The following is a 14,774-nucleotide window of genomic DNA, read 5'->3' as shown; positions in this document are numbered from 1 at the left end:
TTTCACGGCGTAAATCCAGAACTGCACAAGGAAGTGTCAGTACCCAGGTGAAACAGAAAAAAGTTCCCAAAACGTTTGCCTCATCTCTCGCTTACCGCGTTCCTCAGACACTCCCTCCTCACTGAGGCATCTGTCAAGGTGCTCCACTATGACTCTGTGTGTGTGTGTGTGTGTGTGTGTGTGTGTGTGTGTGTGTGTGTGTGTGTGTGTGTGTTTTTTCCTTCAGTGTTCATTTTATGTTTCGACAAATGCAGCGCTGGAAAGCTGCATGCGCCTGTGCATGTGTGTTTTGTGTATGTTCGGTTGCTTGCATACGTGTGTGTGTGTGTGTGTGTGTGTGTGTGCGCGTGTATATGAAAATGCATCGTAGGAATAATTACACATTGAACTGAAGTTTAGAGCCCAGCTGGCTTGTTGCCTGTCAGGAACTGAAGAATATTTGTTGGAAAAATGATTAAAACAAAGAAGGTGACACTCACGTCAAATATATGCACCCTACCTTTGCAAAAATGAAATAGCAATGACAGTCTGTTTAGTTTCATATTTTTCTCTGTCAGTCTCTTTCTCTCTCACGCACATCTTCTCTCTCTCTGAGGTCAGTTGGTGCTATATATTTAATATTCTATTAAAAGCTTTGGTGTTGGTGTGTTGACATAGCAAATGCTGAATGCTGATTGAAGTAGTACTTGGATTAAAACTCTGGTCTCCATCTCCTCAGTTGAGGTTTTTTTTTAATGCTGAGTGTAAAGCCTGCCAAAATACCCATCAAACTAACTCCAGACTCTAGAGTTGTCAGATAGCAAGTTGTATTCATTTTGTTAGACTTCCATGTGATAAACTGGAACTTGGGTTATCGTATTTGACATACTCAGCATAAACATGCGTCTGTGTCTTTTATTTCCTAAACCCTCCTAACCCTCAAACATGCTGCTTTTCTTCTAAATATTGGAAACCCAACAAAAAGACCAGGCTGATGAGGTGAAATCAAAGGCGATATCTCAGACACAACTGCTCTGATTTTGATACAACTTGGAGGGTTGATGCAACTTTTCTACGAGAGGATTAGGGCCACATCTGAAAAAATTATTTGAGTTCTGAGGTTAATCTCAGAATTCTGAGTTTAAGGTCAGAATTCTGAGATTCTGACTTTCATCTCAGAATCTCAGAATTATGACTTTCATCTCAGAATTCTAACTTTACTATAATTCAAATACATTTTTCACATGTGGCCCTAATGCTCCTCCCAACTCCTACACCTAAATCCAGTTCACACAAAACTTGCCACACAAATCCTTACAAATCACACTAATTGGTCTAATGTGGGTTACAGCACCGGTCCAATTTTGATGAAACTTGTAAGGATCTTGTTACTGATTGGCCCAGCGGGTGCCTACATCAATCGTAGGGAAAGATGGGTTCACTTTTTACATCTCTTTACATTATTTCTTAGCCACCCTCTTTCACCCCTCTATCATTCTTACTCTTTCTCTCCTGGTGAATGATAATGATAGTAATGATGGTGATGATGATGATGGTGGAGGTGATGACGTTGATGGTCATAACTTGAAGGCAGGGCTATTCTCCCTCGGAAGTTAGTGCATTCAGAACCTCTGGAGTGTCCAGCCGTTTGTCTGCTCGTTCACCTTCAGTGTGGAAACGTAATGGAAATGGAAATGGGCAGTTAACGCTCCACTTCAAATGTTTTCATAGCGTTTCTCTACAGGTGTATTCCTACGCAGATGCGATATGCTTGAGGACTGTTGAAAGTTATTGCAGCTGTAAAAGGGGAATTACAGTGATCCTCGAATAAACGGAACACATGGAGCGTCTATCTCTCTCTCTCTCTCTCTCTCTCTCTCTGTCGCTGTGGCCGTCTGTCTCACCTTCTCTCTCATTTGTCTCCCTCTGCATCTCTCTGCCACTTGCCAGCTTCAAAGACTTCACAGGCTCATTCCTGGCTTTGTTGTCTCTCCCTGGGTAACGTTTACATACTAAGTTGAAAGTGAACACTCAGCACTGCCTTGTATACAATCCCTGTGAGCTGCCCTGCGGAGAGAAAGAGAGAGAGGAAACAAGAGAGATGGGCTGGAATGAGAGAGCGAGAGAGAGAGAGCGACGGGAGATTTCCTCTGCACCTTTTTATAGGCCGTTGTTTTGGTCAGCTGACCTTTTTCAAGACAAAAATATAAAAATCTCAAGACAGTAGTTGTTGTCTTGAGAAAAGTCAGTTGAGCGAAATGTCAGCAAATAAATAGGTACGGATGGATTTAGCGCTAGTGGGCTTGTGTTCTTCCCAGCAGCACACTGGAGACAAAGCAGCCATGTGTATGTTATCTCCATTGATCTCTGATAAGTCGGGTTTAGCCGGTCATCTGTGGTGAAATGGGCTCACCTGCCTGCGGATTTAGCCACTTTTCTTCTGTCTCTCTACTGTTTTTGACATTTATTCACCCAGGGGAAGGTAAACTGAGCACGTTTGCTCCTTGTCAGCAATACACTCACACAGTAACACACCTGTTGGACTCTCAGGACAAGCAGCTGGACACTGGTGGTTCTGTCAGAGCAGAATAGGGCAGGAAATGGGGCAAGACTAGGGATGCACAAGACAATATCTATATTTCCCACCCATATCAACCAATACTGATATGTTTTTTTGTAAGAATCTTAATAGAACCAAAAAAGGAAAAGATCTTGATTGTTTTATTTTAAATGTTTCAAATAAACACTTTACAGCTTGGCAAACTTTTCAGTTTACCAAGCTTTTATTTGAAACATGTAAAATAAATCAATCAAGATATCTTTTCGAGAGTGTGGATTTCCCTTTTATTGGTTCTTGAATTAAGGTTAATTAAGGTAGGAATTTCAAATTGACACACCAGAGAAGCCATATTTTATGTCCATTTTCTTACCAAGCAAATCATATGGACTTTCTTAGTCATTTACTGTAACAATCTTAGTACAAATGCAATTGCAAAACTGGTTTAACTTTTCAGATAATTCAGTGTTTTTTAAACAAAAGACTGTCATGCAGTTGCAGTTGACAGTTGTATTAAGCGACAGTTCTAGGAAAAATAACAAAAACGCCAATTCCACATTCAGCTAGCCTAAATATCAGTAAAAATAATATCTCATTGATACCAACATTGTATTTAAAAGCTGATATTGGACAATAGCTACAGTCTACCCGATATATCGGTGTGTCCCTAGGCAAGACTCTACTGTCTGTCTGACTGATTATCCGTCTGACTGCCTGAATATTTGAAAACTCATCCTCGGTACATTACTTGCCAGCCTGTTTAGCATCACTGCAGAGCGTCACCGTTGGGAGTCAAACCCTGACCCACACAGACACTGGGGTGAGACTGGTGTGCTGCGGTCGGATCCTTCGGTCAGCAGAAATCCCTCTCATTAACCAGCAGTTTCATTTCACACACATACAAACGCACATACACACACACACACACTCATACCCCTTGAGGCTCAGTCTTGGCAGCGACTACTTTGCTGTCCGCGGACAAAAGACAGACACAGCAAGAGGCAGCCAACTATCCGGACATGCAGCGGCCATCAGCTGAATCGCTCAACATATGTTTCAATTTGCTGCATCTTGCCTCTACCTGCCTCAAGAAACAACATAGAAACTGACCTAACCAGCCCAGCAACATGACAATTTGTGTTGCATTTTGCCTTACTGGAGTTGTGCTTTTCCACCAAAATACAGCAGTATTTTACATAACACAAGTCTGGTCAATGCATCAGATAAGCGCGAACGGAAATGATAAGAAATGAAATGAAATATGAAAAGGCATGCAGTGAATCACAGGTCTTAGGCTAAAGACTGTCTTTTCTTCCTGCATTAGAGTCTGGCTGATGTATCAGCGCAGCAATATCATTTGCCAGACACACACCATATTTTGAGGGACACAAATTTGCCGTTTGCCAAATTTGAGGGATTCTCTCTGAGGATATCTGTGATGTTACCACTAAAGAAAATCTATACTGACAGATGCATCAAAAAATGTTAATCCATCCTTTTACAATTATCAACACTGGTATTTCAACATCTCTCTCTCTCTCTCTCTCTCTCTCTCTCTCTCTCTCTCTCTCTCTCTCTCTCTCTCTCTCTCTCTCTCTCTCTCTCTCTCTCTCTCTCTCCCTCTCCCCCTCTCTCTCTCTCTCCTTCATAAAAGTCCAGTGTCGGTCAGGCTCTACCTCAATCCTCCACCTCATTTTCTTCTTTTCCCTCGCCAATTGGAAAAGCCGTAAAACTACATTAGATATTGCCTGTGGGAAAGCTCTAAATGCCCCCTCTTTCTCCCTTTGCTTGTATGTTCACTGCATTGTGTATTCCCACTTGCCGTCTCATTCCATCATAAATGCTTTTTAAACCACTTGACTGGAAAATTGACTTGGCATGTCAATTCCGCTGAACAGCCCCAGTCAAGGCTCCTTGTTTGTTTGCGTCTATGGATGCTCTTTGTCGTTGATGCTGTTTCTGTCAAAGAATACTCATGTATACTTCTCTCTTCTGTCCACTGAGACTGAATTTCTAAATTTATTTCACTGTTATTCAGCCAGGCACGTCGATTAAGCACAAAGTCACCGTGTACTCTACTATGCCACAGGAAGATCGATGGTGTGCTGTTTGATTTTATACTGTGAATAATGCAATAAGTCGTTTTATTGAGCGAAAATACATGATGACTATAATTAATGGTACTCCACCTGCATTGCTTTAAGTAAGCAATCAAAACACTAACCCTCTTTAGTTACGCACAGCCGTCCTTTGAGTTAAACATCTGATAAATTAGTGTAACAGAGTCGCATTTAACACTGATTTGGTTAAGTTATTTTATTGTCTGTTTTCCTCTAGGTGCCTGGATGTTCTGCTTAAGAGGCCAGTAGCTGCGAGAATACCAACCAAGATAATCAGCCAACAAGCTCTGTGAGTCTGACGAACCCAATGCCACAAGCAGAGGTCAGAAAGAGGGAAATGCCAGATGACCCTGTACTCTACACACTGATGAACGCAGCTGTGTCTCCCCAGCAGGCTGCTGATTGCCTCCAAGTCATGAGTGCTGGTTCTTGGACTGATTGGATTGGCTTTTAACGCTGGGATACCAACTAACACCTGGACAACGTGCTTGCTCTTAAGGTAATATGCACTGGGATAGTGACTGACTCAACATATGACCACATGTCCATATCAGAAAAGTTCCACCAGCGCAAGGGCCTTATGTCTTAGATGTTTTGACTATCATTTGTAGAACAGCGATACCACATGGCTGCCTGGATCAGCGGTTCTTAAAGCTCAGTCCTTAAGTTCAGCCCGCAACACAAAGTGGGAACATTCAGTCTCACCCTGGGATCAAGGCTGATTAAAGTGTATTAGTACTTTTGTCATGCGGGGAGTCTGGGGACGCACCAGAAACAGGCTGCTCACCCAGACTTTAGGAACCACCGGCCTGGACGACCGCATGCCCTCTCTGTGTTGATCCATGACCCCAGCAGAAGTCAGACAGTCAGGTATCAGCTAACCACATGTCCTCATCAGAGATCTACCAGTAGGGGACACCGCCCGGCCGCCTGGATGAGCGCATGCCCGTAGCCGCGCCACGCCAGCTCTGTCGCGGCTGGCCGTCACGGGACGGCCGTTGTGGTCGGCCATGACCCGGCTGATGTTGGGCCGGACTCTGGAGCGCATCTGCAAAGGCGTCCTGCTGCTCTGCCTGCTCCACTTCCTCATCATGATGATCCTGTACTTCGACGTCTACTCCCAGCGCTTCGACCTCTTCAGCCGCTTCAACAACGGACGCAACGGATCCAGGAATAACGGGAGCGGAGCGGCGGGCAGCGGACATCACTATTATTATTACAACCTGTCCCGGCCCAACGCGACGTTAGCCAGCTACCTGGCCACCGGCGAGCAGCTGGGGCCGAGCGCGAAGCCCGAGACCAATCACACGCCTTCCCCCAAGCCTCTGCCGCCGTGCCCCGAGATCCCCCCCGGACTGGGTGAGTCATAATCTTTATTTGTAGAGAGCTGCTCCACTTCCAGAGTGCAGAGTTCAGACTTCCAGTGTGATAGAAAGGATGGTTCATATTTTTACTGTAATACATTTTTCAGCTCACAGTGAATTCACATGTAAACTAAACAAAGAAGGTTTTCCTCTGTTTCTTGTGCTTTGAGTTCAATATAATTTGCACTACAGCAGCAGGTTATTTGTGTGTGTGTGTGTGTGTGTGTGCTCATCTCTGCTGAAATAGTAGCAGTAGTAGTTGTGGGTGGACATCGCAGTGTTGGATCTGAGGGAGTGAACTTGACTGATGGTTATGCACATTATTTCATACCAGACATTATATAATTTCTACTGAGATTTTTCTATTAATTCATATTTACATTATATTATTAAATATTACAATATTATATTATTAATAGTATTTTATATACAGTTTGTAATGACTCGTTTCTTTTTTGCTTAATCTGCTTTATTTGTGTAAAAGAATCCTTTTGCAGTATTAAGTGGGTTTATTGTTTATGTTCATATGGCCAATACATATGGCCAATAATGTAAACCAGGAGGATTAGCAAATTATTGATTAGTGTTATGAATAGGAAAGATGAGACCTTGATGGGTTAGCTCAAAGCCAGAGGGTACTGTTTTATATTCTGTAAATAAATGCATCTGCAGTCTTATTCCAATTAGTGGGAGAGCAAGTACTGCCGTAATTCTGTTTTTCTGGGGCAGCCTGAAACATAAAATGGATTTAATGTCACCGATTTACACTGTAGTATTTCACCCTTATAGACTCACAGCTAAGCTATTAGTGGAGATTCACACAATCAAACACACACGCGCTCATCCACAGAAACACACACACACACACACACACACACACACACACATACATCATAAAAAGAAAAAAACAAAGGCAAAAGGCTGTTCCTTTTGTCATCTTGTAAAAGAACAAGCACAGAAATCTTAGTAAAGGTACTTATTATGAATTTTTTTCAGTTTCGTCCATTAAGTTTTGAATTTAGAATGACATAATGGCTGGGATTGTTTCATTCAAAGTTGTATTTTCTACATTTTGCAATTTGTAACAAGATGCACTGTGAAGTATTCATGTCCATATATGACTGGCCCCCACATAATGAGATATAAACACTTGAGAAAATCATTTTCTCAACATCATGTCTGCTCTTTATCTAATTAATCAAATTATCTAATCAAAGTATCTAGTTGATTAAAGGAAGTAAATGATGCTCAATGATTGTGAAAATGTAACTTTAATTATGAATACTTCTCACCTTTGCTGCAAATTTTCACACAAATCCCACAATCCTCTATGTGTATTCTATCTAAAAATCTATACATCATTGTTATGAATGCGCCATGGGACTGTACAGAATCTGTACTTGTTTTTTCAACCTGGTATAAATCGCCGTCATCAGCAGAAAACCTTTCTAATTAACTAGCAATGGCATTATCTACACAAAGACACACACATAAACCTTAGCACAGTACACACATACACATACACATACACATACACATACACTGGTCCCACTTTGGCAAAACATGAAAGAGTATATGGCAGATTCCCCCTACATACTGTACTCGTGCACACACACACACACACTCTCTCTCTCTCTCTCTCTCTCTATCTCTCTCTCTTTCTTTCTCTCTCACACACACACACAGACACACACATATCAGTATCATCAGTATCATCCATCCGCCTTACAAATCAGAGGTTGATTGAGTCATGCTAAGCCTAGGCTTTACCAGATCTATAATTACACAGTGGACACACACTCACACACACCCTCCCTCTCTCTCTCTCTCTCTCTCTCTCTCTCTCTCTCTCTCTCTCTCTCTCTCTCTCTCTCTCTCTCCAGCTTCACTATCTGCCACAAAAGCTCACAAATAATAGGGCTAGAGAAAGGAGGAACTTGCTGCTGCCGTCATTATTTCACATTAGCTGAAGTAGGCTTGACCAATGATCTTAGTCTTGTTTATCTCAGCATCTTTATCCCAGTCAACCACTCCGGGTACCAATGCCACCCCTCTCAAAAAAAAAAAAAAAGAAAAAACGCTTCACTCTGCTATAATGCTTATTCCAAAGTCAGAGTTCACAAAGAAATCAAACCTCACCCAGATATTTCCCAGTTGGCCAAGTTAACTACTTTGTAATTTGTTTTAGTGTTTGGGAAAATATTTCATACTCCCAGGTTTCAGCGGTGCGTCTGTGATGAGGAAAGTCAGGTAGCGTACCGTAAAACGCTTCTGTTGATGCGGAAATAAGGTTAATATGCAAAACTGCCTCACAATTATTTGTTTTCCAGCTTTCTGATGTTTGTGAGCCGTTTTCATCGAGTTGTTTTCATCCCAAGAACATTGACAAAGTTGTCCAGTAAAGTAAGATGGGGGATAATTAGAAGATATAGTTTCAAAAAAGACAGCTTCATAGATCATTAAGCAGACTGATCGTTGTGTTGTTGTATTAGCACTAAAGTGACAGCATCAAAGTCTTCTGTGGTGAAGAGTTAGGGTCCTTATCTTTTCACTAAGCTGCGCCAGTTTCCCTCAAATTGTGTTTCTCAGCTGGAGACCAGATGGATCTATTTGCAGTTTAATTGTTAATAAAATGACGACAGCGAAAGACAGATTGATGATTTTGGCAAAACTCAGCCTCAGTTATCTTGTACAAATTTAGAGAATGAAGGCAAAAACTCTCTCTTAGGCACTTTGATGCTTAATTAGTAAAAACAAACAAATAAATTAGCAAACTGGCTAACAAATAAACAGATAGATAGATAGATAGATTATAATTTATAGATTTATATTTTAATATTTTGTGGATTTATATTAAATTTATAGAGTTTAAACATTTTAAAATGTGTATTTATATATATTTATATTTATTCTATTTATTTTATAGATTTAAATGGTATATTGTATATATATACAGTATATAGCTGCTGATTTGACAAATACATTCATTCAAATTCATTCATTTCTGTTGTCGTTTGCCGAAACATTAATATTCACTACTTTGTCAATGAAATGAAAATGGGGTGTTTTTATATTTTCTTCCACTTATTCATCTGTTAATGAACTTAGTGAACCGGCTGTGTTGTGGGCAGCACACACACACATTGTTGCCACGTTAACGTTTTTCCTTTTTCACAGACTGCGTTTCTCATTTGATAATGAGGTCTGTAACGTGATTTAAAATGGGGAGCAGTAGATAAAGCTGTCAGGTTGATTTGTTTGAAGCTGAAGCTCGCCGATTCCATTATTTGGCCTGGAATTGGCTGTCGGTGACTCTGGATTTGGCATTCATGCCAGGCACAGGTGTACTCTTGTAGCTTATCTCCCTCTCTCTGAGATGGAGTGGGTGCCTGGGGGCTGTAATGAGCAGGAAGGCAGAGAAAGACTGAGCGAGTCTGTGTTTCAGTCACAGGTGCGGAGAGAGAGAGAGAGAGAGAAAGAGAGAGAGAGATGGAGAGAGACAGGGAGAGAGAGAGTGAGAGATCTAATGGATGGTGGTATGATCTTTGGAATGGAGTGAGACAGAGAGAGAAGAGGGATGGAGTGAAGGAAGAGCAGGTGGAGAGGTGAGGGGGTGGTGAGGGAAAGAGAGAGAAACCTTAAATAGAGGTACTGGAATACACACATGCACGCACACACACACATACACATGCACACGCACACACACATGCACAGAGAGAGAGGGGGAGAGAGAGACAGAGAGAAACAAACAAACAAGCCCTTGGCTGTCCCAGAACACCAGCTGACAGGTGCTGCCTGTATGAGTGGCTAGCATCCACAGTTTATATCCTGGCTGTGTGTGTGTGTGTGTGTGTGTGTGTGTGTGTGCATGTGTGAGGTTGTGTGTGGGACATGCAAAGCAACTATTCATCTGAACGAAATGTAATCTAGACATAAACAAATATTGTCAATAGACATTATGCTCTTTGTCATGGAAAAGTCATGTAAGTTTTCCCAGCAAAAATTACAAAATAAATTAAAAATTGCAAACATGCATATGAACTCTGTTTTCATGAATCGGTTGTTTATGAGCTGCATTACAGTTTGATCTGCCTCAAATTAAAAGCAGGTATTACATCCAATCAACATCGGTTTGAAGTGTTCATTTTTGATCTGTGGATTTTGAATAAGCAATTTTCTCCAACTAACAGTTTCATTTGAAGTCAGTTTTGGGAACAAGTAATGCATTTGTGTGTGTGTGTGTGTGTGTGTGTGTGCGTGTGTGTATGTGAGACCAACAAATGAAGAGCTATCTTTAAGCTTGAAAGCTATTATTTATTCTTGCTATACTTATTCACTTCTTCCTACACACACACACATGCTTGTGCACGCGCGCGCACACACACACACACACACACACACACACACACACACACACACACACACACACACTGCTCAGTGGGAGGTTAAAAGCTATTTTTCGAGCCTTGTTTTAATTGGGACCTCTACAGGGTTTTCCCAATCAAATCTAATTAGCTAGAATTAACTGTCTTTGCTTCTTGTGTAGCAGAAAAGCGGGGATGCTCTCCACAGAAAAGGATGAGCCTGGAGCCGCCCTAATCCAGCAAGACACAAACACTATGGAAAACAATGAACAGAATGAAAAACATTGTTAATAGCACAGAACTCAAAAACTTTTAAACTCCAAATTAGACATCAAGGCAAAATTACGTGTGACCTTCCGTAGAGTGTCCCGATTATTTTGTACATTCAGTGTAGATTGTAGGCTGAAAAGATAATCACATGCTCCTGCGGTGCACACATCTGTCGGCAGCAGAGCGGCAAATTCACATGGCCGCTCCCAATCACGCTGTCAGTTCAAACGCTAGTCTGGATGGGCCGGGTTGCATCATACACCGACACCATCCACCCTGAAAGACAGCTGCGGAGAGAATGAGGGTTTTAGCGTGAATGCACTCCAATCACCTTTGCTAAGCCGTCTATATCGTAGCCTCAAGCTCTTTCTGAGTGCTTGTTTCCCATGGTTTTTGTGATTCTCTCTTTTTTTTTTTTTCTACCTGCATTATCTTCACGGAGTGTTGAACATACATGAGTAAGAGTGGCTGCGTTAGCTAGTTGTCACTCATATTTCTATAAGAGTACATGGTTTTCCTTTGTAATCCTCACATATTCCCTCTTGCTCTATCTTTAATTCACCATTTACACCGTTGTTTTCTCTCCTGCTAATGGCATTTGTTCTTATTCATGAGTTTCACTGTCAAGGGACGGAATTTATAAATGGCACCTTTTCTTCTTTTTTTCTTTTTGTATCCTCTTCTTGTCTTCCTCACCCCGCCTTCTTCTGCTTCTTCTTCTTCTTCTTCTGCTTCTTCTTCTTCCTATCCCAGCAACATACAACTGCAAATAACTGCAAAGCTACAGCACACTAATCCATAGTCCTAATCAATATTCTAAACCGAACTTAAGCCTGCATCAGATCATCATTGTTGCACATACTGTACACACACACACACACACACACACACACACACACACACACTTACAAACACACACATAATGGCACACATGCACAAATTTAGACACACAACACACTTACACACACACACGCACATACGTGCAGTGTGGAGACCGCTGAGACTTTCCCACTTCTAAACCAGAGGTGTAGTCTTGTTTTATTCATAGCCACAGAGTAGTTTGAAGGGGACGACCTCCCCCTTGTAACCCCAAACTTTTACATGTGTGTCCTCTGTTAACTGTAGATTGCTTGGGGGGGAATGAATTGAAAAAAACATGTTGTTAAAATGTGAATGCTTTTAAAAACTCCCCTAAACCCGGGCTCTCCTCCCCCCCTCTACACCCTCACCTTCTCAATGCTGAATGCTTGAACATTTAGTTTGCTGTGCAGCATGTTTTATAGCCTCCTCGTACAACTTTAATAGAGGGTTTAAATGGGGCTGCTTAGGCTTAGAACAATGGCCCATGTTGGCTGAATCAGTGAGCGAGTCTCTGCTCTTGTACTGGAATATATTCAGGTTCACACTACAGTCTGTACATTGTAGCTCAAGACAAACAAGACACACAAAATGTTTGTTTGGAGATATTGTAAATAGCCTCTAATCTAAAGCATTTCAAATGCAAATCAGATTGTACAGAGCATTAAAATATACAATTAGCAAAATGTAGACGGAAAAACACAGCCTTACTCCTACAGCCTCAAAATACATCTGAAACTCATGTTTAGCAGCAAGATACTGTCAGTCACAGTATCAAAGGCTCAGACAAGCTAAGATAATGAGTCGAAAAAAGGTCTTTAATCAAATAAATGACCATGTAAAAAGAAAACCTGTAGTGGGTCAATAGCTTTTATGGAGCCATATGTAATTACAGATTGGGCCTTTAAAAAAACATTTGGTGCAGGTGGCATTTCAGCGAATCTTAACACTGCAAACAAGGAAAAATGAATTTTGATGAATAGATTGATGAATATGTATGGAACATTGCTGTTAGTTATACAGTACTTTCTTTGACTGATTACTAGTCTTACTAGTATTACTAGTATTACTAGTTTTTATCAGGAGAGATAGTTCAGTTTATTTTTTTTAACATTGATATAATAATGATAGTGGTTGGTTATCAGTGATATGAAATATGACATGAAAATGTTTAAATAAAGTATTTTGGTTGAGATTTGGTTGAGTAAAACTGATAACCTCCACAGTCCATCTAGACATATTTAAGCAAAATATCACGCTCAGATACTCTTTCACTGTTATATATCATGAATTTACAGTATGAAGTTTTTTTACTTTACTTTTTGGTGTACCCACTTTCCCTCAACCAGCTTTGTCTACTCCAACTTCAGTTTTTCCTACATTTCCCAGAATGCCTTTAAACAACCCCGAGAACAGGCCTGAACTTGTTGCACTCAGCTGTGGGTTATGCATGTAGGTGGAGAGAGAAATAGTGATTGTGATTACGGAGCAAGAGGTTTGCTGTCAAGAAAAAGTACGAGTTGCGTCCCTTACTCAACAACAAAAACATGTCTTGTGGCAGCATTGCATTATGGTCTACTGAGGCTACTGTCAGTGGAGAAATTGGTCTCTCTGCAATGATTTTCTTCTGTATGACTGTTAAATGTCGGTGCAAAACGGTGAGTCTAGAAAGAAGCCCACGCTCTTTGAGTCTGAGGGACTGGCACCAAAACCTGACATTTACCGCTGATGTTTTAGATAGCTGAACATTATTCTGCTATCAAACTACATTGTAGCTTCGCTGAAAATATCGTGACGTTATGTGATGCTGTCTACGTTTGACCAGTTATCCATGGGAATAAGAAAAAATACACCACCAAAGGACAAAATGGGCGCAGAAATGCTAGGTACATCGCCAATAGCTGTTTTTTTTTTAAACAATTTTACAGTGTTTAGGGTGGATTTTCCCTTTGAGAAGCTATTGGGCACTTGTGATGGGGTAGGGGTAAGAGTGAAAGGCATTTAAGGACACAGAAAAACAACAACAACATATCAAACTTATCACCTTGCACATTCCCGTGGTGTCTACAGTCTTAGCCAGCATTTCCCTCACCCTGCATCTATTCTGTGACTATCCTCCTCCAGACACTGCAGCCTATTCTCTCTCAAATATTCTACTGTATATTAGAACCGAATGTAACTCCACTACTTGGCAACAAGGGAACAAAATTTGAATTTGAATTTGAATATTTTCTCTCCGAGGAGACAGTGCAGCACCAGTGTCCACTGTAGCGGCGGTGTAGAAAGCATGCAGCAGAATGTGAAACTTGGAACAATGGCTACATCTGTGGTCGTGAAAAACAAGAGCTTTACATACAGGGCCAGATGAGGGAGATAACAGCATGTAATCGGAGCTGAAACACAGACCACATCTTTAAGTCCCCATGATATGAACTCCCATCACTTTTCCTGGAAAACAGAGTATCTTTCCTGGTGACCTCATGCTGCACCAGTAGGCGTAAACATACATTTCTAACCAATAAAACCATCAGATTTTTGAACAGCCCCGCCCCTCTGCACCCCTCCCATCAAATAAAACTGCCTTTCTCTCCCTGACTGATATTCCATTGGTTTAGGCTTTTGAATGACCCCTCACTGCATTATGCCCCGCCCCAACATCCTGTTTCAACGGTTGGGGTTAGGAAATGCATCAAATCAAGTAAAGTAAAGGTGGCATTTCTTGGGGTCTTTAATGACGACAAAAAAGTAAAAACCACCAAAGAGATAGATTTGCATTTCTTTTTAAATAAATAAGTAAACTAGCTGAGATCAATATCGAATTTTCATGTCTGCCAATCTCAATTTATATATTAAATATGTATATTGTTTTACTCATACTCTAATGTGTCTGAAAACAAACAGTTTGACCCAAACAAAAAGAAATACAAAACTCTGAAAAAAGGTAAGGTTAAAGTTAAGTAAGTTAAAGTAAAATAGCTAAGGGAAATCATGTCTTCTGCCGGTGTGCCCTTACATATAGCTGCATTTATTAGTCAAGGAAACAACATTAGTCCGATGAAAAAGGAAAACAACCTATTTTCTTCAGTGCTTTCAATCAAGCCAATAAACAAGGTCGTTCCCTTCAGAAACACATTGCTATGCACTCCCACACAGCAAGAAAGCCGACGCAGGCTGGCCGTGAAGGCAAAGGGCTCTTGACAACATAATGGCCGCCATAACATTGTTAAAATGGGCCTGCTTCCTCAATGCCATTCACTGCTTT

General features: G+C 41.1%; 1 protein-coding gene across 1 annotated transcript in view; it reads left to right on the top strand.

Moving 5' to 3' along the window:
- Positions 1–5,666: 5,666 nt before the first annotated feature.
- b4galt2 (UDP-Gal:betaGlcNAc beta 1,4- galactosyltransferase, polypeptide 2) overlaps positions 5,667–14,774 on the top strand; it is a 122,303-nt gene continuing 113,195 nt past the window's right edge. The window contains exon 1 of the mRNA XM_071519394.1: positions 5,667–6,015. Coding sequence (XP_071375495.1) covers positions 5,667–6,015 — 349 coding nt within the window. The remainder of the gene's footprint in view (positions 6,016–14,774) is intronic.

This window comes from Centroberyx affinis, unplaced genomic scaffold (genome assembly GCF_046629955.1).
Source record: "Centroberyx affinis isolate AG114_WGS23_722 - 3 ecotype Tasmania unplaced genomic scaffold, CSIRO-AGI_Caff_v1 ptg000693l_1, whole genome shotgun sequence".
In the NCBI taxonomy this organism is placed as follows: Eukaryota; Metazoa; Chordata; class Actinopteri; order Beryciformes; family Berycidae; genus Centroberyx; species Centroberyx affinis.
Note: the sequence above shows the minus strand (reverse complement) of the source record. Positions and strands in the feature narration are given on the sequence as shown.